The 22272-nt window shown below is 37.1% G+C and overlaps 4 protein-coding genes across 6 annotated transcripts; 1 reads left to right on the top strand and 3 right to left on the bottom strand.

The window, feature by feature from the left end:
* The first annotated feature begins 386 nt into the window (after positions 1–386).
* On the top strand, positions 387–3034 carry LOC114726446 (CBL-interacting serine/threonine-protein kinase 10-like). 2 transcript variants are annotated; one of them, XM_028913041.1, is made up of 3 exons: positions 387–495; positions 1130–1259; positions 1497–3034. In XM_028913041.1, exon 3 carries the CDS (start codon positions 1510–1512, stop codon positions 2857–2859), a length of 1350 nt encoding a protein of 449 aa, XP_028768874.1. In that variant the 5' UTR covers positions 387–495; positions 1130–1259; positions 1497–1509; the 3' UTR covers positions 2860–3034. The 2 variants fall into 2 exon arrangements, with proteins under 2 accessions (XP_028768874.1, XP_028768873.1); XM_028913040.1 differs by having other exon boundaries at positions 1130–3034.
* Positions 3035–5963: 2929 nt separating this feature from the next.
* Positions 5964–8124, bottom strand: LOC114726449 (structure-specific endonuclease subunit slx1-like). Of its 2 annotated transcripts, XM_028913045.1 has the most exons (5): positions 7957–8124; positions 7563–7701; positions 6946–7079; positions 6551–6855; positions 5964–6523 (listed from the first exon to the last, which is right to left on the bottom strand). In XM_028913045.1, the coding sequence occupies exons 1-5, from the start codon at positions 8121–8123 to the stop codon at positions 6195–6197; spliced, it is 1074 nt and encodes a 357-aa protein (XP_028768878.1). In that variant the 5' UTR covers position 8124; the 3' UTR covers positions 5964–6194. The 2 variants fall into 2 exon arrangements, with proteins under 2 accessions (XP_028768878.1, XP_028768877.1); XM_028913044.1 differs by having other exon boundaries at positions 5964–6855.
* Positions 8125–9988: 1864 nt separating this feature from the next.
* LOC114726451 (uncharacterized) lies at positions 9989–15017 on the bottom strand. Its single transcript, XM_028913047.1, has 10 exons — positions 14052–15017; positions 13240–13352; positions 13027–13146; positions 12795–12882; positions 11314–11405; positions 11106–11210; positions 10485–10594; positions 10285–10372; positions 10165–10200; positions 9989–10072 (listed from the first exon to the last, which is right to left on the bottom strand). Exons 1-10 carry the CDS (start codon positions 14785–14787, stop codon positions 9989–9991), a joined length of 1572 nt encoding a protein of 523 aa, XP_028768880.1. The 5' UTR covers positions 14788–15017.
* Positions 15018–17630: 2613 nt separating this feature from the next.
* Positions 17631–19604, bottom strand: LOC114726450 (CBL-interacting serine/threonine-protein kinase 11-like). The gene has a single exon (XM_028913046.1). It carries the CDS (start codon positions 19342–19344, stop codon positions 18061–18063), a length of 1284 nt encoding a protein of 427 aa, XP_028768879.1. The 5' UTR covers positions 19345–19604; the 3' UTR covers positions 17631–18060.
* Positions 19605–22272: the final 2668 nt, after the last annotated feature.

Here is a 22272-nt window from a genome sequence, read left to right as displayed (position 1 = left end):
CCATGAGTACTCTCTTAACCATAATCAAGTAAAAGAGGGAGATGAAGTATTAAGAAAGATGATTATGATATTTTAGGAAAATGTGTTACTTTTCTTATAATTAACTAACTTACCTAACTTTCTTAATCTAATCAAATTAGTTAAATGGGTCTTATATTAAGGACCAGAGGAGTATTATTTTTCTAATAATAAAAGCCTTCTTTATGTGCTGGGACCAACCATGACTGACTCAAGCATTTATAAGCATTTAATTATAATTATAAATATTAAGAAAAAAATAAGATCCACGTAAGAACTTAAAGCAATTAAAATTTAGTATCATACGTTTATCGCATATAGAAAAAAGCTGTAAGTGTAACTGTCGAATTATTATGCGAGAGAAAACATCGTCTTTCCATTCGTTTTCTTCCGAGTCCCATGGAATCTTTTCCCGTTCTCTCTTGGGGGGCGCGTTTTCAACCTGAAGCTATGTGTGCTCGTGCTTAGCTCGACAAGGTTGGTCAATTTTCTCTCTCTTGATTTAATTCGCGTGTGTGCTTGATTTTAGTATCTGCATAGTCAGTGTATCCTCAATTTTGCTATTGAAACTTCGACATTAGCTGTGAAGCCACTTTGGGTTGATGCTGAACATAGTTGTTCTGATCCCCAGAATAAAAGGATTTACTAGGGTTCTTCGTGGTGTTTAATTTTGTTGAATCAATTATTCGGTTTTTGGAGAGTTCATGTTCGTATCTTCCAAGTTCCACGCATGAGTTGGGTCGCTGCTTGGAACTACTGCAGTGGCGGAGGGTTAGTCCAGTAGTGAGCAGGGGTCCTCAATCTTGAACCCCTAAATGTGGTTTAAGATTACTCTTCTGTTATACTGAGTTGTTCCCCGTGTTTTCTTTGAGAAGTGGTGTGTTTCTGATGGAAAGATTTGCTGACTTTCTTTGCTTGTGAGAGATAACATCCAAAACCATATTACATTACTATTTCTGTGATTTAACCCAGTTCATCATTGTACAACATCACTTCTGCGTTGGCAAATCAGCTGCTGAATTACGCTCATCATTTTATTCCTATTTCTTAATTTATACTGTATTTCCTGAACAATTGTTGAACCCAGTGCCATTCTCCTTTTGCTTTTCAGATTTTCGAGGGAAAACGTTCTGTTGAAATTCAACTACACTTCTGAAGCTCCTCAACTTATCATACTTGCAGCAAATTCTCTCAGTTAGATGTGCCTTGGTGATCGTATCTCTGTCTCTGTGATCAATAAGGTTATATCGTTACTTGTACTTTGCTCCTTCATGCTTGACGCAAGTGTACCACAGATTTGGACACCATTTTTTTGCTTTCCCCTGATGCATGACTGGCCCACAAGTCTTTTAAGTGTGCCTGTTTTGTTAATACACGATTTAAGTGGAGACGGTTGAAATGTCTTTCTGTATATAGCTACACTCTGTAGTTATATTATTCTTTCATCTTACTACTGTGCGGTCTGGCATGGAGAACAGATCAAGTGTTTTAATGGGAAGGTATGAATTAGGAAGATTGCTAGGGCAAGGTACTTTTGCAAAAGTGTACTATGCGCGAAGCACATCAACTAATCAGAGTGTGGCTATTAAGGTAATTGACAAAGATAAGGTTATGAAATCTGGGGAAGCCGAACGCATCAAGCGTGAAATATCTATCATGAGGAAGGTTAAACATCCCTATATTATACAGCTTCTTGAGGTTATGGCCACCAAGAGCAAGATTTACTTTGTTATGGAATATGCTAAAGGTGGTGAACTCTTCACAAAGTTAGCTAAAAAAGGAAAGCTCAAAGAGGATGTTGCACATAAATATTTCTGGCAGCTGATCAATGCAGTTGATTTTTGCCACAGCAGAGGCGTGTACCACCGAGATATTAAACCAGAGAACCTTTTGTTGGATGAAAATGGGGATCTGAAGGTTTCTGATTTTGGGTTAAGTGCTCTGGCGGAATCCAAGCGGGAAGATGGCCTGCTGCATACAACTTGTGGCACACCTGCATATGTTGCTCCTGAAGTCATTAAAAGGAAAGGGTATGATGGTGCCAAAGCTGATGTTTGGTCTTGTGGGGTAGTATTGTTCGTATTATTGGCAGGTTATCTCCCATTTCATGATCCAAATTTGGTAGAGATGTATAGGAAAATTGACAAGGCAGAATTTGAATGTCCTAATGGGTTCTCACCAGAAGTTCGCACACTTCTATGCAAGATGTTAAATCCAGATCCTGATGCTAGGATTTCCATGGAAAAGATTAGGGAGTGTGCTTGGTTTAAGAAAGGACCAAATTCTAAACATAAAAAACCTGTAGTGGGAAAGAAGGCTGTCTCTTCATCAGGTAAAAATCCTTCCACTCGAAGCGACGAAGCAGAAGCAAAGCAGGAGTCAGTCGTACCATCCAGTATAAATGCATTTGATATCATATCTCTTTCTGCTGGTTTTGATCTTTCTGTATTCTTTGAAGACGATTTTAAGAAGAGAGAAGCTAGATTTACCTCAAGACAACCTGCACCAGCTATCATCTCGAAGCTGGAAGAGGCTGCTAAGCTTCTGAAGATGAAAATAAAGAAGAAAGCCGCAGGATTGTTAAAGCTAGAGGGCCTCAAGGAAGGCAGAAAGGGTATTTTGTCCATTGATGCAGAGATCTTTGAGGTCACTCCGTATTTCCATCTGGTGGAGGTGAAAAAATCAGATGGAGATACATTGGAATTTCAGAAAATACTGAAAGAAGGTATAAGGCCTGCTCTTCAGGATATTGTCTGGATTTGGCAAGGAGATGACCAATCGCAGCAATCACAGCAATCAGAGCAACAACTGCAGACGCATGAGCCGCAGCCACAGCAATAAGTGCAATAATATATTCTATTTTTCGTAGCTCATGATATGTCCACTTAATAACCATGTTGCTCGTTCATATTGTGCAATTGTGATCCTATATTTTAGCTCGTCTTGTATGTTCAGGGTGCTGTAATTTAAAAAAAAAAAATTCTGTATATATAATATTATATAGTGTCTCCATATAATTTGAAAACCATAGAAAGTATTCATAAACCATGAATAGTGCCGCCCATACGAAGCTGAGAATTTAGATTCTTCAATATTAAAACACTTAAATTGGCCTTAACCGAAAGAAAAGGAGGGCATATCCTCTATTTCAAAAAGTTTGATTTCAACCTCTCATCTTTAAAATGAAAAAACAGCTTAATTTTAACCTCTGCAATCTCTTGAAAGTTTTTCTCAAATCGATAATTTTCAGAAATAAATCATCCAAATATGCAAGCTGAAAATTTACCAGTTACTGCTGCATATTTCTTCATAAAACTCCACATAATGTGAACTGGTTAGTTATAGGCGAGAATTAGACACTATCTCCAATTCTTAATATAAGAACTAGTTTAATATTCAATTTGGTCTTAAATATAATATTTCAATTCACATTATCTCTTATATTGATCTTTCTTTTTTCTGAAAGTAATCCTTATAGTAGCTGCACATGTTAAGTTTCATCAAATAGTAATTCTATCTAATACATATGATTAGCAACGATATTTTAAGAAAGACAACACATATTTATTATAAATAATTAACTTAACTAATTTTTTTAATCTACTCAAATTAGTCAACTATTTCTTATGTTAAGAACATATTGGGCATATTTGAAATAATTTATAAGTAACTTTTCAGTTCTGATTTATGAAATATGAGGTAAATATGTGAGATAAATTTTGTTTCGGTTTACGTAAAATGTACTTATAAGTGTTTTTCATCGCTATTCCAAACATGCCCATCGGCTTTTTTACCCGGATGCTATAAACAGTACAAAGAAAATACCGAAATGCTTCCCGAAATGTTATATTCAAAGTTGTTCTTGCCGTGAACAACTTCTAAAATCGATCTTGACAAGTGCGACTTCTTCAATATGTGCTTCAAGTCTTGATTTAAGTGCAATGAAAGTTTACTTTGGAGTGAACAACTTTAGAAGTTCACTACTCCAAGAACAACTTCATCACCCCATATTCAACGTCCTTTGTCTGCTCTTTCCCCACCTAACACATGAAAATGATTAGACAATAATTTTGCAATCATTTGGACTAAAATTTATGCGAAAATAATTAGAGGAAAGTGTTAATTACATAATAATACTAGTAATGATTATGAAATTCTTATGGCATATTAAATAGAAAATAATTAATAAAAAATAAAAATTGATTTACCTAACAAATAGTGACTTCCGGTATCACATCTTGTTCTCCTTCTCACACGTGTGGTCGTTGTTGTGTGTTCACTTCTTCTTGAGCTTCAAGTGTCTCATTTATTTGTGTAGTTGATGTGTTTAAATCAAACCAAGGTGATTCAACTAAAGAAATTGATTGCTGAGGGGTGGCAAATGCTTCGTTTGATGGACCATCTTGGTCAAAAGTAGAAGAAGCATTGTATTTAGCCGAAAATAGTACCGGATCATCAAATAATGACATGAACGACTGAAATTGAGCAGGACATGGTGAGTTAGAATGCGATGATGTTAGTGAAGGTGACATGTAATGAGGCTCAACTTGAGGAGGATTATGAGAGGTGATAGGGGATGATGATGAAGCTAGCATATAATGTGACTGACTAAAAACTTGAGGCTCTTGTCCCTCAACATTTTGATTTTGAATTGGTGGCTGGGCGCCGCGTTGCATGCTAGGTCTATCTTGAGGAATTTGTGGGCGAGGCAAATCAACTGTTGGCGGAACACGCTAAGGGTTCATGTCAAATCGTTGTTTTCTCATTGCGAGTAAGATGTTGCGTTAGTCCCAAGCATCTCTTTCTCGAAAATCAGTGCAGTTAGAGCATGTTGAACGAGAACCAATCGCTAGCCTATATAACTCTTCTGCTGTGTTAACCTGAAATAAATAAGACATTTTTTTATAACACAATAAATAATTAAATAAGACATTTTTGTGTAACACTTGTTGTATAAAAGAAAAAGATGGTATTGGTGGAAAAAAAGTGAAAAACTTACCACATAGCCAGTATTACCACTAATACGTTAGATCTGTCGTCTTGTATGTCTCTAATACTATTGCATGTATTCAGATATTTGATCAAATTCATCAAGCATAACAGGAATGTGAACAATAGCATGTGACCATCTATCCCATGCTTGAATGAAGTTTGAGTATTGTTGAGTCCAATTTATAGTTGTCCTACCATGTAGTTGTATTATATAATAATTTCCCAAATGAACATGTAAAGGCACGCTGGAGCACTTTTTGAATAAGGACAAAACTGAAATCATTCACGCGGTGAACGACTTCCAATTTTTGTAATTAAAAAATATGTCATATCTCCAAAGTCGTTCTTGGTGTGAACGACTTCTTCAGAGATTTAAAGTCGTTCTCACCGTGAACGACTTCCAGTGTAGCATTTCAGGAAATACTTTCCACCGTATAGCATTTCAGTAATATTTTGTACTATTTATAGCATCCGGGTAAAAAAGCCCATGGCCATCATAAACCTAGATGTCACATGGAAGTTGTTCCTAGCATTTATTATGCGGGTCATCAAATATCTAAAATATCGTGGCCAATCTTATTGTTGTCCAAGAACAGAAAGATACCTGCTCCACAAAATTATAAGACTACTTTTGAGTGGCTTAGGTGGGACTTCTTCACTAGCGTTTGTTCATGTTCATTTCCCTGCAAATTATGGCGACCCAGCTTACCATTGGCCCCAATTAACCATGTTCCTTTGAAATTTTATGCTTTGTATGCAAATAACACCCTCCGCTACTATTTGGACCAAAAAAAAAAAAAAAACACCCTCCGCTACTAATTGTAGAGTTAGTTGCCTAGTGAATCGTTGTCACGTATAACATCAATTTTTGAAGCACCATGACGAAACAGAATTACAAAATATGTGCTGATATGAAACTCATCGTCAACAGTGAGAGGGCTAGCAACGCAAGATCAAAAGGTATAACTTATTTTACAAAAAGCATAAGGAAATTGGAAAGGCAAAGGAACATTCTTCGATGATTTTCCACATATACTGTGAAAAGACAAATATTACAGTGTAGCTAATGCTTTCTGCTTATGTTTTCTGTCTGATCTAATATGAACAGGGAATAATAATTGTACAACTCGGTCAACACATGTAGATTTCTCGCCACCCTGGTGAGATTCTTATTGCCCAAGACCTCATAATTGAATGAAGCCGGGGGACTTTGTTAAGTCAATAAAATCATTACCAACACGAGAAATCCTCTTCTCGCTAGCTGAAAAGCTGCGGCAAGCGGATGGAGTAGACAAATCTATTATCTCAGCTTCACTAGGCACGTTAAAGGCACATCTGGAGTCTTTACTCTTATTAGCAGCTGATATCGTACCTGATTGTATGCAATCTGCTTGACTCATTTCAGCACTACTCTTATTCATGAAATTTGTAAAATCTTTTACTTCAATTACCTCTTCCCTTGTTGATAAAATTACTGGTGGTGATTTCTTAACCTCTGATATGATAGAACCAAATGGCTGGCTTTTGTCTAATGAAGCAAATGAATGACAAGGTTCTCTTGCTTCAGATTCTTCATCTTGCGGTGAAAGATGAGTGAGACAACCATTAATTGTGTCTGGAATAGAATCACTATTACTTGTAATGACACTGCATTCCTCTTCACTGGTGTCACCACCTTCACCGGTGTCATCATCTTCATTCTCAGACAAACCTTTAATTCTTTCTGTATAACACGGAAGTTCATCCATGGGGCGAATATGAACCTTCATGTGCTCTGGTAAACTCGGACAACCAGCAGAATGTTTTGTGTACTTCGTTGAAAAGAAGTTTACTGTCATATTCAAGCTGTGACCAACCATATCATGCGTTAGAATCGAAACAAAAATTGTGACAAAAAAGTGCATTCATATTCCTGCACTCAGAAAGAAGGCACACCTCTGCCAGGATGGAAGCGTGAGCATTGTGTACGCAAGTTTAACCTTATTGGCAATTCCTGAAAGGGATTTAAAGGTAGCAGCTGCCTTCCTTACAGCCAGTGATTCCACGGGATGCTGCCAAGCCCATTCAAACTGCAAGTCCCAGACAATAAAACAACTTTAAAACATTGATTCGGACATCGGCATTCTTAGTATAATTCTCATGATCATATCATGCCAGGCTCTTCTGAGCCAAGCAAAGACAAGAGTCATATTATGCCACTATCAGATGCGCAAGACGAAAAATTGAAGGCAGGGGAGTCAGTAATTTTAGAATATGGGCAATTTTCAAGTAAAATGCATAAAAGCCCACATACTCAAGTGATAAAGCATAATCGAAAGTGATCAAAGCGTTAAAGACGAACGGCACTCTGAAAGAAAATAGGAGAGATAACTTGTTGCTAAGTTTTAAGAATTTAGGAGCAAATTGAGCCAAGTATGTGCGTGACTACAAATCAATTTGATAAAATTAAAAATGAGAAATCATCTTGTGAGACCAAAGATGAGACGAACCCTAGCATGTGCGTGACTACAAGAGATTTGACAAAAGAAGCAATTAAAGAACAAAATATGGACCTGCAGCGCAGACACATTCGTTGGGAAACCATATATACACAAAACCATCTCCCAAGGCCTTCTCCTCTTTGTTCTCCAAGCTCCACACCCAATTTCACCATTGTGTTGCCTAATCCGACGTCGTGGATTCACTGTAAATCTGTAATTGCATGTAGATAGACGCGGTCAGATCTAAAAACCCATCATCAACCAAAATCGATATAAAGAAGACGTTGCGGCGAAGATCAAAGAAAATCGTATGTGCCTATCATTTCAATTGATAAAAATATGAAAACTTCAATAATTGCGAACATGTATGAATCAGAGGAGATCAGATACATCTGATCTTGGAGATTGGATCAGAAACAAAAAGAGAAGAGGTGAGAAGTAAGTTCAATGAGAGGGTGGGACCGACCCGATGTAGGTATGGCCTTTGAAGCGAGGATTGAGAGAGACCAAGAGGTAACAAGCGAAGAAGCCTTTGGCCTCATCAGAAACCGTGTTCTGTTCTTCGATCGCTGCTGCTTGTGAGCGAGGGTTGAGAGGTTTTGAGGATTCTGATCTTGCCTTTCGTTTCCGCATCTAGCCGCTGCCGATGAAAATTTGACCGTTGCGGCTTCTGATTCGCACTTACCTGAGAGCGTCACTGTTGTGGAGAACTGGAGATATCGGTTTCGGGTTTCAGACTTTTAGGCATAAATTATAATTGCCGGGTGATGTAGCCGTTACATGCATGACCGGTTTTTTTTTTTTTTTTTAATCTAAGAGATAGTTTTTTTCCCCCCCCCCTTCAGATAACATAAAAGGATAAGCAGTCGTGTTTAAAAAAAAAAAAAAGAAAGAAAGAAAAGAAAAGGGTTCAGCAGTTTTTTTTTTTTTTGGTTTCAATCGATGGGCAGTTTTAAAGTTTTGACATGAAATCTAATCTATACTGAAATTCTTGAAACTTGAACAATAAGAGGACCTCTTAAATTTTCAGCATCTTGTCATTAAGAGATAAAATTATACTTTTGTAAGGAATTAGAGTGGGTCTTTTTAGCCCATGTCCAAAGCAATTAAAACTAAAATTAACAATTTGACCCTGAAAGCCCAGTGTATTACCAAAGTGGTGTGTTACTTCTTTTCACCGCATTGGTAGTCTTCATAAAACTGAAACTTTCTAACATGAAATCATTCTTCTGGTTTGATCACAACAAAAGTATCTATTTTACATTCCTCGATGCAAGGGAGATTTGGCAAAGGGACGCTTCGCCTCCAACAACCCTACTCGTCCTTGAGTAAGTTGTTATCATCTGATTACTAATTTATTAATTGTTAAATTTCACAAAGTGAAACTCTATTTTCGACTCACTAACATTTGATTTCTGACTTCCGGATTCGAATATCGCGGTTTTGCCCAGGGTGGGGGTCTTTGACGTACTTTCTCCGGGCACCATAGGCTCGATCTTTCCCCAAAAAAAATTATGGTGAGAGAGAGAGAGAGAGAGAGAGAGAGTCGAGACAAAATCAATAAGGAGAGGAAGGCATCCGGTTCAGAGTTATGGGTGGCTGGCTATGAAGCAAAAATTGAGAGAGAATTCATGAATAATGGGATAACCCTCGTCTGAGTATAAAATTAGTTATCTAGTTTTATCACTATATTAAATGAGCAGTGTTGTGATAGAGCTTTAAATTAAAATCACCTTAATTGCTTGCCTTTTCTGTTGTACTAGCGCCACTTGCAAATAAACGAAAATAATTAAACATGTTTATGCAATATAATAATAAAGAGATTACTTCAATTATAACTAAACCCAATCTCAAAAAGGATTCCGATAATTGACTTTAAACAAAATAATGACAATAGTTTAGACAAGCCAGATCTATGATAGTGTCAAAAACAAGTTAGATCTATGGCCTACCACTTTTTTTTTTTTTGGTACAAGACCTACCAAATTGTAGCAAAATAACGATCATAATGATAATTAGATCTTCGGGCCATAGTATTGCCTGGGGCCCAAGGTTGCACACACTATTTACACGCATTTCTGTGAACAGCAGTTTGACTAGTTTCCAATAGGTCATGTATATAAATTTGACCATTAAATTAGGGGGGAAACAATAATTTGGACCAGTATATATTCCACCAAAACAAATCTAGACCAATGCATCAGCTTGACCTGGCACAAGCATAACCCTACCAGTGAAGAGTGAAAAGGAGCTCAAATGGAAGTTTACAACTTGAGAAAACGAATTCTCTATCTGGGACGTCCAACTGATGCTTCAGATCAAAAGCATCTGGATCAGCAAGAGGCCATTTTCTGCAAATTAATATGAAAGCTAAACTGAATGCAATTTAGTGTAAATCAGGCAGAAGTGAAAGATTATTAGCCTTCTCTGTTTTCTTTGTCAAGAAACTTGTCAAATTCATTATGAGGAAAGGTTGAGGAAGAAAACACCACCTCGCTTTAGAGTTTGGCAACTCGTGTTATCTTTGAGAGAACTGTTCTTAAAGTTCGAATGCCTGCTCCAGATTTTGAACTTGCCATCATCTGCAATAAGCACAATGCAAATTGTATAGCTTGCTTGCAAGAATGTGGTAAGAACTAAGTTTTGAAGAAATCTGACAAAAGAACCAGTTTACCGTAGGCTGAACTACAGACTTGTTCTCCTTGAGGCTCTGTGAAGGTGAACAGTTCACAGAAGTGTGTTAGTCTCCAAAAAGAAAACCAAGATGAAGATCATTTGGATGGCAAAAATTCACCTCTTCAATTTGCATGGCTCGACGTGCCACATCAATTGGGAATACCATATCTGTTTTAGTTAGTACAATCTGGTATTTAGTTTGGTATCTGCAAATTGATAACAAGCATCATGAAGTATATGCAATGCTGCCTCAAGATTTTTTTTAAGTTCACATACAGCAGAACAAGAGAGAATGCAAGTGGTTCCTTGACTATGTACCTTTCCATCAAGTCAATGAGTTCGTGATCCCTTGGCTTCATACCCCATTTTGTATCAATTAATAGGCATACTCGTTTAAGGCCAACTCTCGTGGAAACATACTCCTTCACCTACCATTTAGAAGTTTTCCAAGGGAAACGATTGGTCAGGTTTTATCATGACAAATCAATAAACTAAACTCCATACACGTGAACAACAAAATATAGGAAAATTCCAACAGCACAAATATAAATATGATCTCATATCATCATATTTCCAAGCATGGAACATGCAAAAGCATGCCACCAGAAGAATGTGTTTAGTGGACGAGAAATTAACATGTTTATTTTGAAATAAACAGCCTTAAAACGAAGTATAGGTGACCCGCTTTTCTTTATTCTTTTTGTCTCCTTAATTCTCCCAGTAGCTCCAGAAGTGAATGCTTCTCAGAATGCTGAATCTTCCTCACCAAACGATAAGTAAGTTCTATGACGCGTAATGATTTAATCCAGAAATTACTACGATACATAAAGGCTTGAAGCATCAAAATACTGGCACCGTCAAGTAGAATGATGGTTGGCTAAATCAAATTTTGGGAAACATTTAGACAACCAATAGATTGAATTCAAGTTGCAAACTTACAAGCTCTTCCCATGCTTCTTTCACTTCTTCTTTCGCATATGCAAATCCATATCCTGGCAAATCCACTAAGCAAAGCTTCGTTCCTAGCTTAAAGAAATTAATGGTCTAGAGAGAATTCATCAGTTACAAAAGGAATTGCATATTAAAGAGTAAAACATTTAATCCTTGAAGTTTTCAAATCTACCAACTTCAAAATAATCTAGGATACCTGAGTAAGGCCAGGCTTGTCTGATGTCCTTACAACCCCCCATTGTCTAGTGAGTGCATTAAGAAGAGAGGACTTCCCAACATTTGACCTTCCTGACAATCAGAATCACGTGGATATCATTTCACTCGTGTCTCTTGGAACATAAATTAGAAGATATAAACCAGTCCTCAGACTTTTCACGGTTTGATCATCAAGACTAGTGGGCTACAAATTTTCATAACTTAAGACGTTTCTTCTACGAATTGGAATGTATAATTTCCCATCAGGTTTTGGATTTTATGTAATGTGACACAAATAAATGATAGTAAACTTCATAAAGTTAAAAAGGATACACAGAGCATTGCACCTAGGAAAATTGGAGGGAGACAACTAATGTTAGAAACTTAGAATGATGCTTGTGTGATGCAGACAGAAATTTCAACCATCAACATAATAATCCATTGTGTGAGAAATTGCTAAAAAAATCCACTTCTTCTCACATATGAGGAAGAACTGTATTCTCGTAAATAAAAATCCATGGTTACAAGATATAACTAGAAGTAGTAATAAGCAAAAGTATTGGCAAATAATACCTTTGTGTCAGCACCAATGTGATGTAAGTCACATGCCAGGACGGTTTGCACTATGATATGGGCATGGCAAGGGAGAAAAAACCGAATACAAGTGCAAATATCATAAGTTGGTAGACCAAGTAAGCTACATTTGCTTAAATAATTGTGTCCTTTTAGTTTTCATTTAATTTCTGGCAGGTATTTAATAAACTGCTACTATCCTGTAGTCAAGCACTCAATCTGCCATGTCGAAGAATAGGCTTCAGGTTTGAAAGTTTTTCCTTCGTTTCAGCTGTTTGTGTTGTTAGGTATCACTCTTGAAGCCTGAATATTAGCGTGGGCCTAATATTTGGACAGCTAGGTCCACGGGTTTTAATATTTAGTGATATTTTGGAAAACTGCAATAAAAAGCAACCCTAGTCAACAGATATGATAAGGATGCCCCAGAACCCAAGGTTCATTCGTTTTTTGAAAAAAGAAATCCTTATCCAGTCTGAATTTTTTCCCCTCAATTAGATCCGTTCACTTCACTAGAACCCTTTATTAATCAAGAAACAACCCCAAACCTTTCTGCTAAGCATTTGTACTAACTAATGTCTCGATCTTCATTCATAGAATGTGATCAGGGCCCTAGAACCAACCCTTAAGTCATCTATAGATAAAGTCCCTGCGCCACAACAATGACAGACGCTGAGTCTTTTACTGCAACAACAACGATGATGGAAAAAACAGTTCTATCATAATTAGACCCACAGGTAAAATTATCCACGTTAACTGATAAATTAACAGCTATTTAGCGTCTAAAGATAATCAAAATTGAAAATACCCAATCGTGAACAAATCAATGCATCGATGCCAAGTATAATAAAGTGAATCAAGAACAGAGAAAATTATTACTAGATTCGAATTAAAGGTCGCTTGCAATCTTACCAGCGAATGCAATTTCAGGAAGATTTGGAGCTGGAAATGATGACGAGATCTTCGCAGCAGCAAAAAATTCCAATTTATTCCTAAATACCTGTTTCAATCACAGAATGTCAATGTAAGCAGATGAGTTAAGGAACACGTTCCAAAATGATTTGCTTGTTCTAGAAGTAATCATTAGTTCCATAGTTCAATTAGAAATTGGATTATTTGTGGAATGCATTAGTTAGACACATACGCTGTCTTCTATTCTCTCTCTTTCTGAGCTGGTTGAGAAGGGGACATTATCTAAGGGTGCAGAAAGATCAATATTGTAGCCTGCTCTCTTTATCTCAATCATGCGCCTCCGCCCCAACAGCTGCAATAACCATAGCACAGGAAATAAGAACAATAAACTAAATACTAATGTGATCAACCCAACTATCAAAACACCTCTGATCATTGAAATTACATTATTTTCCACGAAGGAAAGGATTGAAGGGCTGGGTTTTATTGCACGAAATTGTGCATTCTTGGACATCACAGGGTTTTCTTCAGGCTCCTCTTTCTTTTCTTCTGTAATTCCTGAAATTGAAGCAAGACACCATATAAAGAAGGGCTTTTGTTTGGTTAGGAAGAGGAAAAGCAGCCAACTCAACTTCAATTGTTAAAGGGAAGAAATCCTCAAAACCCTCCGAACCTCAAGCCACACAAAAAAATGAACTAAAAATATAAATAGTAGAATAGAATAGAATAAAAATCAGCATTACAAAGTTAAACAGAAGATATTACTGGTCGAGAAAGAACAATTCCACAGTCCAAATTGTTGATATTTCTCAAGTCTATAGCTCCAACGTGTGCATCCTCCTTGTAATTACAAATTGAGTTTGAACCATGATAATAGTAAGTTTTAAACAAGAAATCTCAGACTTGACCCTTTTTTTTTTTTTTTTGCAGAAGCAACCAAACCATGGTTTTGACTTTGACAAATGTGTTTTCCAAGCATGTCCGAGTGCTTGTTCAGTGTAACTCTCAGTTTGCTGCTACCACTCGCGCATCTCATATATTAGAATCAAGCGCCTATATCTTGTCATGGTGGAACTCTGAGAAATAAGCACATACTTTAATGGCCATTTACAATAATATAAAATCATCTGCAAAATCCTCCAAATCTGCAGTGATCTTAGACTACATAACAGAGTCATTAAAGCAAGATTTTAAAAAAAAAAGTAGCAGATAAAACAAGTGGACTTCAAGTATTATAGAGGAAGATAGGTTACCAACCACTAATGACAATGCCATCATCTAGTCGCTTGTTTGAGATATCATACGGGTCAATCTTGATTACTCTTTTTCTCTTCTTTGGCTGCTCATTTGTTATTTGTACATCATCATCCAACCTAGCTTTACCTCGAGCTTTTTTCTTGGTGGAACTAGAAGGAGACACAACATTTGATCTTTTATCCTTGCTGAAGCCAGATTTCTGTTCCGTATGCTTTTTCGAGAAGCTAGATCCATTGCCATCTGTCGTAACAGATTCCTTTTTACCTTCCTCCTTTGCATTAACTCTCCGCTGAAATTTTGGTAATTTAACGTGTTCCTTCTTGACCTTCCCTTTGGTAGACGTATTTTTTACTTCGCAGAAGTATTCCTCTTTCACCTTCTTCTCCCCTTTCTTTAACAAAACCTTCTTGTTGGATGCTTCTGTAACATTGTATGACTCCGCATTTTGTCCAGTTTCCTCGTTTGCATATACTCTCTTCTTTCTTGAATTTAAACTCAATGGTCTCTGCTTTTCTCCCTCGCCAGACTTCCCATCACGCCCATCTTCACCTGATTGACTTTCTTTAGTTCTTCCCTTTTTTCTAGAATCACCCTTTGGTCCATTGTCCCTCGCTTGAGACTTACCTTTGTCCGAGGAAATTTCAGCATTCCCGCTCCTGCTAGTTTTCTTAGAAGTGCTGAGTGCAAGCTTGTGCTTCTTGCGCAGCTTAAGTTTTAAGATTGACTCCGTCGGCATCTATACTAATCCAAATTCCCAATCTTCACAACAGTCCAATCAAAACATTACGAAGGGGAAAACATTGCAGCTCATGAAAGGAAAGCATAAATGGTTGCGTCCGCCAGGAAGAGCGCCGTATAAGAAGAGGAAGAAGAAAGCTCACCTCGTTATGTAAGCAGTGGGTGGCGCGCGAAGATTGAATTCAGAAAATAAAAAACCTTGAGTACAGTTGAGGAAGAGGTTCTCTGGTTAGGGAGGGAGACGACCGTCCTCATGTTAATACAAGGCCTTCGAAGGTGGAGAGAGAGGTCGAAAGTCGAAAGGAAGGTGGGTCCAGTCAGGAGACCAGAGAGAGATTTCTCGGTTTTCACTTAGGGTAAAATTTATGGGCCCAAAACATTAGGGCGCGCGAGTTTTGGGCCGTATACAATTTTGAAAATTTTAATCAGGTCCTTGAAGAGTCAACTCTTGATAAATATATCAAAGCCCATTAGGAAAAGGATATTCCTATACCCGTTGGATAGAGTACAAATTTGTACCAAAAAAAATTAGAAATATGAAAATGAGAAAGTTAGAAAGTAGGAAGAGAATAGCAAGACAAGAATTAGGAGTAAAAACAAAGAGTATTTTTCATACATATATATATGAGTATAAATACCTTGTACATGACCTCTATTTATAAGCTTCCAACCATTAAATCTAATCCAAAAGTTACAGAGTAATAAAAAGGGAATAATAACAATAATAAAGAAGGGAATAATAACAATAACATGAAACTCCTCTCAAATCATTATTGGAGGGTTATAAGTTTAGAACATTTAAAGATCCAGAATTTTATGAAGAATCTTAAGAGTTGGGGGTTATGGACATTTACATATATACAACATTTATAACAGTCGGCATGACAATTAAAAAAATTGAGTGAACGTTAAATTTTAATGTGTTATAAATTTTATTCCCAACATAATGATAAATATTTTATTTTAAATATATATTAGAAATAAACGTTATCAACCGAAATAAGTTAGAGATGAGACTAAAATAATTTGCAAGCACTGCCATAATATATTTAAAAAAAATAATTGTATTAAAACAAGCTAATATTTATTTTTTAATATGATTCCCGTTATCAAATGTAATAATGCATTAATGTTTTCCACTCTTCCCCACAAAAAAAAAGAAGGCACCACTGATTTCTTATCATAATGACCGTCATCATTGATATTATTTTTTCATTTTTTGGTGCAATCATTGATATTAATTTAATTTAATGTTCCATTAGAAAAGCCACAACCATACTCATACCTATTGATATCTTTTAGCAGTGTCAGCCAGGTCCCACGAAAATATACACTATCGATTTTTTTTTTTAATTTCATTTGATATAACTTCACTCGCTTTTTATTATTATAATTTAAAATTAATCAATAAAATTTATTAATAAATATAATACCATCACTCTATTAAAGAATGATGTTATGTATATAATTTAACAAAACCGGATCACAGCCATTTGAACTCATCAAACATTACGCAATACTACGGGCAGATTACAGAGAAATTAGACAGAAACTGTATGGCTGTATGCGACCATATGAGGATTGCTCCGATGTTGCGCAAGTACAAAAATTATGTGGGAATTGCACAAAGATTATACTACGGAGAAGGGGATTCTTTTTTCTTTTTTTTGGTAAACCTTCCTATCTTGGCAGTGGAGATCAATCTGTAAACGTTTAAAAACAAAGAATAATAATTTATAAAATAAATGTTGATTTATAGAGAATTATCTGTCACCCGAAAAAAGAACATTATGATAAAGAACGAAGCATCCGATTGTAAAGGTAAGGCTTGCGAACATGAGCTGCTATTAATTAAATTAATTAAAGGGCTCAATATATGGCTAGACAAAAAGCAGCTCAGTCTGCGAATTAAATTTATTAAAGTTCATTGAATCCTGCGCGCTTTCCAAATTCCAAGTTCATCCATGCGATGAGCTGGTTCCACAATTCATACCCTGTTTCTTTAACTGAGCATTTCAGACTATACTCGTATTTAATTCTTTTTTTAATTCCATATATTTATTCTTTCACAACGTAGAGAACTGCTTCTTTTGCTCCAAAAAAAAAAAGGCAGGGAACTGCTCGCTACTCTAAGAAGCCAGGAAAGGATAATAGCAATTGATTGATTGATCCTCTGCCAACACTGACCAAAATTGGTTTCGTTCGTTGCGATCTCATTAGCCCAGCGCATTCTTGGTTGGCCTACTTTTCAACTTACAATCTGGTTCTTCATAACCTTATTTGCCACTTGTAAGACACAATTATTCAAGCCAACAAGGTCGATCCTATGGAAAATAAGGAATGAATGGAAAAGAGAGAGCCTATGCTCTGTCTTATCGAACAGATTCGGATCCATCTTAATGTTGCCATCAGTGAGATGAGAAAGGACCAGAGAATCTGGAAATTTTGGGAAGAATAATCTACCCACAAACAAAGACAAGAACGAAAAGCAGTTGTCGCAGCCTGCAGGCTAATGCATGTTATTGTCAGTGGAACATGATTCTTGTTCTTGTCTTCAGTAATGACCATAAACTAACCTCTTCCATAGTTGATTGAAACTGTTAGAATCATGGTCACATGCTATGTCTTTTCATAGATAAAACAAACGAGCTCAGTCATTTTATCTATGAGAAGTTTGCTCATAACTTGGCTCGTTCAATTCAGTAAACTCTCCTGTAAGCTCCATTTATTTGTCGCACTCTTGAAACAGAATGAAGGATTGAAGCCGGCAAAGGCAATCCATCAATGCCTCCAATTCCAGGAGTAGTTTCTCGTAACCAACAGATTAAAAAGGACAAAATGCAGAAACCAGAAGGAATTCTCTTTCCTCGTTTTTTCAATTCTGGAAAACACAATATGTACAAAGCAATCTTAATAAAACATAATGAAATCCATTAGTCTCAGTGGGTTTACGAGGATCAACCATTCCTCTGTCCTCACCCACATCATTGCATTGTTCAGTAAACCACGCTTGCTATTTCATGATAACATATAGCAACAGTATACAAAATGAAACCACTCGGACGCCTACAATATACGATTATTCTTAACATTCATTAATCACTATCACTAATTTCCGATGATTTTCATTCCTCCATGTTTCACAAATACCCACCAACTGCTATGTTTATGGTTGCACCACCATCTTGAACTTATTATTTTATCTCCATTTTTTTTGCACCACAAATTTGTATTTCTGGGAGGAGGAGAAAACAGAGAATTGGATGAGATTTTAGTCACCGGCAACTTGGGAGTCTGTTTCTTGGCCTGTAGTAGCACAGAGCTGAGGCTTAAGCTTGTTCTTCCAGAAGCTGACCCCGTCTCTGCCTCTTCCTTGGCCCTCTACCAATACCAGGCTTTCCATTAATCGGTAAACAACAACAGTAATCCCGAAATTACCTTTCTGCGCCTCCAGCTCCACCCCGCACTCCTTCTTCCTTCTCACGACAAGTTTCTCCGCCTTGGCGCTCTCCTCCACTCTCTCTATGAGCTTCTCCGGTGATGCTGCCAACACAAACCGCTCGGTTTCCTCCGTTTGGTTGTGCGGATCATCAAACAAACCTGACAGGTTCAAACCGGAGGAGAACGAGATGATATCAAATGCATTCAGATCAGTCATCTTCTCCGCCTCATCGGACTTCGTCCCTGATGAAGACCCGACGTGTTCCTGGTGAAACTTAACCTCCTTGTACCCTTTCCTGAACCATGGGTCCCGGAGGATCTCGTCGATGGTGATTCGGGTCTCCGGGTTGGTGTCCAGGAGCCGTGATAGAAAACGCCGGAGGTCGGTCGACATCCACCGGGGGCACCGATATTCGCCATTATATATCTTCTTGTACATGGCAATGAGATTCGGGTCGTTAAACGGTAGGTAACCAGCTGTCAATACGAAGAGAATAACGCCACTGCACCACACATCCACCTTAGCTCCATCGTAGCCTTGCTTGGCCAAAACCTCCGGTGCGACGTAAGCCGGCGTGCCACAAAGTGTATGGAGCAACCCATCGGTTCGAATCTGATCTTTTACGGCACTTAGTCCGAAGTCCGAAACCTTCAGATTCCCATTCTCGTCGAGCAAGAGATTCTCAGGCTTCAAGTCACGGTGGAATACGCCGCGGGAGTGGCAGTACCCGACGGCGGATATCAACTGTTGGAAATACTTACGGCTGAGGTCCTCGCTCAAGCGTCCCTTGGAGATCTTGGTAAACAATTCGCCGCCCTTGACGAACTCCATGACGAAGTAGATCTTTGTCTTAGTGGCTAAGACCTCGTGGAGCTTGACGATATTGGGGTGATTGAGGCGACTCATGATGGTAATTTCACGCTTGATATTAGACATGAGGCCAGAGCCACATATCTTCTTCTTGTTGATGACCTTAATGGCGACGCTCTGGCCGTTCTGGACATTGCGGGCAAAATAGACTTTCGCGAAGGCTCCACAACCCAAAACCCTTCCGAGCTCATATTTGCCGAACAGGGCGTTGTTGTTCTCCGGCACGCGTTCGATCTCTGGCATGAGTTATTCCCACCAGAGATCGAACCCCAAAAAATTTGTGCGATCAAACCCTCCGATGACGAGTAAACTTCGCCGAAACCGAGAGCTAAATATAGTATAAGGTCAGAGAGACTTGAAGATATAAAGGAGAAAAATCAGAGAGAGAAAAGGGTCTTAAGAAGCAGGTTTAGGTCCCTGTTACAGGTGGGACGAAAAAGAGTTAAAAGTTCAAGTGGCAGAAGTTTCTAGTCGTTGCAGGTTGCGAATGGAAGGGAGGCTTCGGAGATGAAAGTATGAAACGTGACTCATCTTTCCTTAACGCGGATAGAAAAATACTGGATCCTCGTTAAATCCGTGCCTTTGGGACATATAAAAAAATAAAAAAAATTACCAGCCATACACGTGGCTATTTGTCGATGACAACGTAGCTTTCTAACGCAATTGAATATTGCCACGTCGGTGCCGCCAGAAGGTCAAAAAAGAACGCGTTCAGTTGGTGGGGCCCCGGTCTTCGCCGTTAAAATCACGGGCAATGAGGCGGGCAAAGAGTTGTCCTTTGTTGTAACAATAAAACAGATAATACCGTGTTTTCTTTTGAGATTTTTTTTTTGTGCTTTTTGTAATAGGCATTAAGATTATGTTGTCCCTTAGAAGACGCAGGATGATTGTCTTAATTTTTTTTACCAACTACAATTTTCTTAATTTAACTTCATCAGCTTGGCAAGAAGTTTTGTGCATCTTCATTGCATATGGGATTTAAATCTAGATTGTTTTTTCAGCGTAAAATTAGCATCCTGGTTTACTTCATTCGTTTTGGATCATGATGGCAAGGAAAAAAGAACCATCGAGCGGGAAAGCGAGGCTATGAGCGTGGATTACCAGGAGATTTTATTAATCATTCCCAAAAAGAGGGTATTGCGTTTAGATCACTTGGCCTGGTAAATGGCGTTAGTCGTTTCTCTGGAACATTCTTTTGCGCTTGAATTATTTTGAATCTTGCCGCCCGTTGAAGCAAGTCATATCTGGTAAACGTCTATTTTTGTGGATATCAGTAATAATTAATACTGCCTCTAGTACTTGGTACAAAAATTATTTTAATTTTTAATTTTATTCTAAATATAAGACTTTAGTCTAACTTATCTATCACATTTATTTATTTTTAAAAAAAAAAACTCTTTGTAGTGGTTGCATAATGAACATATTAGTTGGAGAAGGCTGTCCACCAGTGTCTCTATTCAAACTACTTTGACATTGGTGATTTATTGAATTTTGACTCTTTTTTTGGGACCGAAATCTTGACTCTCCCGTAACGGCATATAATTATAGCACAGCGATAATAATTTTTACAAGGCTGAACTACAACTTATGCAATTTACATTTCGAACTTTAATTGAGTTTTATCATTTATTTGCACTGTTTTCAAATTATTTCACATCTGTTCATCGCACTTAATTACTATATACCAGTCATGCATACACATCGACAACACAAATTTGATTGGCAAAAGTAATGGAACCAGAAACTAAATAATGGGAACAAATTAACTCATTCACATTTATTGATGAAATCAGCATTATATTCCAGGCCAAATTATTTCAAAATTATATATATATATATATTAAAAAACCAGATCTGTGAAGTAGAACTTATTAACATCTCAGTATCCTACAGAGTCCCCCTCTCGCAAATTTGAACTCAATTATTATTATTATTTTGTTCCCTTTTTCTTTATTTTGTTTGAATCTTCCACTGAAAAAAAGAGAGATACAGGGTTACGGTGGTAGTCTAAATTGTCGTTGTTAGGCTGGAGCACACATAGGATTAAAATCATAAAATCGTTTGCCAATTTGCTCATGGGACGCGATTAATTAATGGTGAAAGTAAAATAGCTTCCCAAATAGCAGTCAAAGTGGAATTTAACTAGTGATTTGGATATCACATGCGGATGGACACACTTTAGTTTGTGATAGAGACCCTCAATTACGACTTCTTTTATTTTTTGGGACTCAGACCCTCAATTACGACTTCTTTTATTTTTTGGGACTCAGACCCTCAATTACGACTTTAATCACATTTTCCAGCGCCTTGACTGAATGCTAATCAATTAATTGGACTACGTCCAACTTTAATTGTTCTTAATTATGTATAAACGAATTGGGAAGATATGCCATTCCGATCCTGCAGAAGCTGGTGAAAATGAAATTGATCGAGGACGAAATTGAACACGGCTATTCATTAGTTTGATGTCAATTATACCACTTCTTGTCTTTAATATAAGAACTACCCTGATTTTTAATTTGACCACAAATATAAGATCTCAATCTGTTTTGTTTTTGATATTTAATTATTTTTTTAAATAGTTATTGTAATAGCTGTGCGTATTAAATATTTTATCAAATAGTAATTCTAACCTAACACACGTAATTAATAAGGATATTTAAAAAAAACACTTATTTATTATAAATAGTTAAATTAATTTTTTTAATCTACTCAGATTAGTCAACGAGATTAATCAACTAACTAGTTCTCATATTAAATGCCGGAGAATGTATTAAATTAAGCTTTGCTCTTCACGCAAGCTGTTAGTGAACGCTTGTTATTGTTGTTCTGCGTTTCCTCTTTTAAAAAAAGACCCACTTGTTTTATAAGAAGTCAGATTATATATTGTATATGTATAACTTGATACGTGGCTGGTGATCAGTAGTTTGGTGGCGCTGATAAGAAGTCAGATCAGTGAATATGAACATGGGATATAAAATAAATTAGTAACAAATTGAGATATATATTAAATTAAACAGTGCAAAGCTGGACGCCTCTCTGCACTTCAGATCTTGCCATGTGATGAGCATCCTCATTTCATTGTCAATTTTCAAAAATAATTAAGGTGCTATGTACAACATCACCAAGTTACATATTAAAAAACACGTTGGATCTCAAGAATATTAGGTG

Source organism: Neltuma alba, unplaced genomic scaffold, assembly GCF_004799145.2.
Source record: "Neltuma alba isolate B1F8T4 unplaced genomic scaffold, ASM479914v2 tig00012378_pilon, whole genome shotgun sequence".
NCBI lineage: Eukaryota > Viridiplantae > Streptophyta > Magnoliopsida > Fabales > Fabaceae > Neltuma > Neltuma alba.
Note: the sequence above shows the minus strand (reverse complement) of the source record. Positions and strands in the feature narration are given on the sequence as shown.

Coding starts and splice junctions, on each gene's coding strand:
- LOC114726446 (XM_028913040.1), top strand. CDS start 1,486: ATGGAGAACAGATCAAGTGTTTTAATGGGAAGGTATGAATTAGGAAGA.
- LOC114726449 (XM_028913044.1), bottom strand. CDS start 8,123: ATGCGGAAACGAAAGGCAAGATCAGAATCCTCAAAACCTCTCAACCCT. Junction 7,702..7,956: donor AAAGGCCATACCTACATCGG/GTCGGTCCCACC, acceptor ATGCAATTACAG/ATTTACAGTGAATCCACGAC. Junction 6,856..6,945: donor ACGCTTCCATCCTGGCAGAG/GTGTGCCTTCTT, acceptor GGTTGGTCACAG/CTTGAATATGACAGTAAACT.
- LOC114726451 (XM_028913047.1), bottom strand. CDS start 14,787: ATGCCGACGGAGTCAATCTTAAAACTTAAGCTGCGCAAGAAGCACAAG. Junction 11,211..11,313: donor ACAAGCCTGGCCTTACTCAG/GTATCCTAGATT, acceptor AATTCTCTCTAG/ACCATTAATTTCTTTAAGCT. Junction 10,201..10,284: donor GAGCCATGCAAATTGAAGAG/GTGAATTTTTGC, acceptor TCACCTTCACAG/AGCCTCAAGGAGAACAAGTC.
- LOC114726450 (XM_028913046.1), bottom strand. CDS start 19,344: ATGCCAGAGATCGAACGCGTGCCGGAGAACAACAACGCCCTGTTCGGC.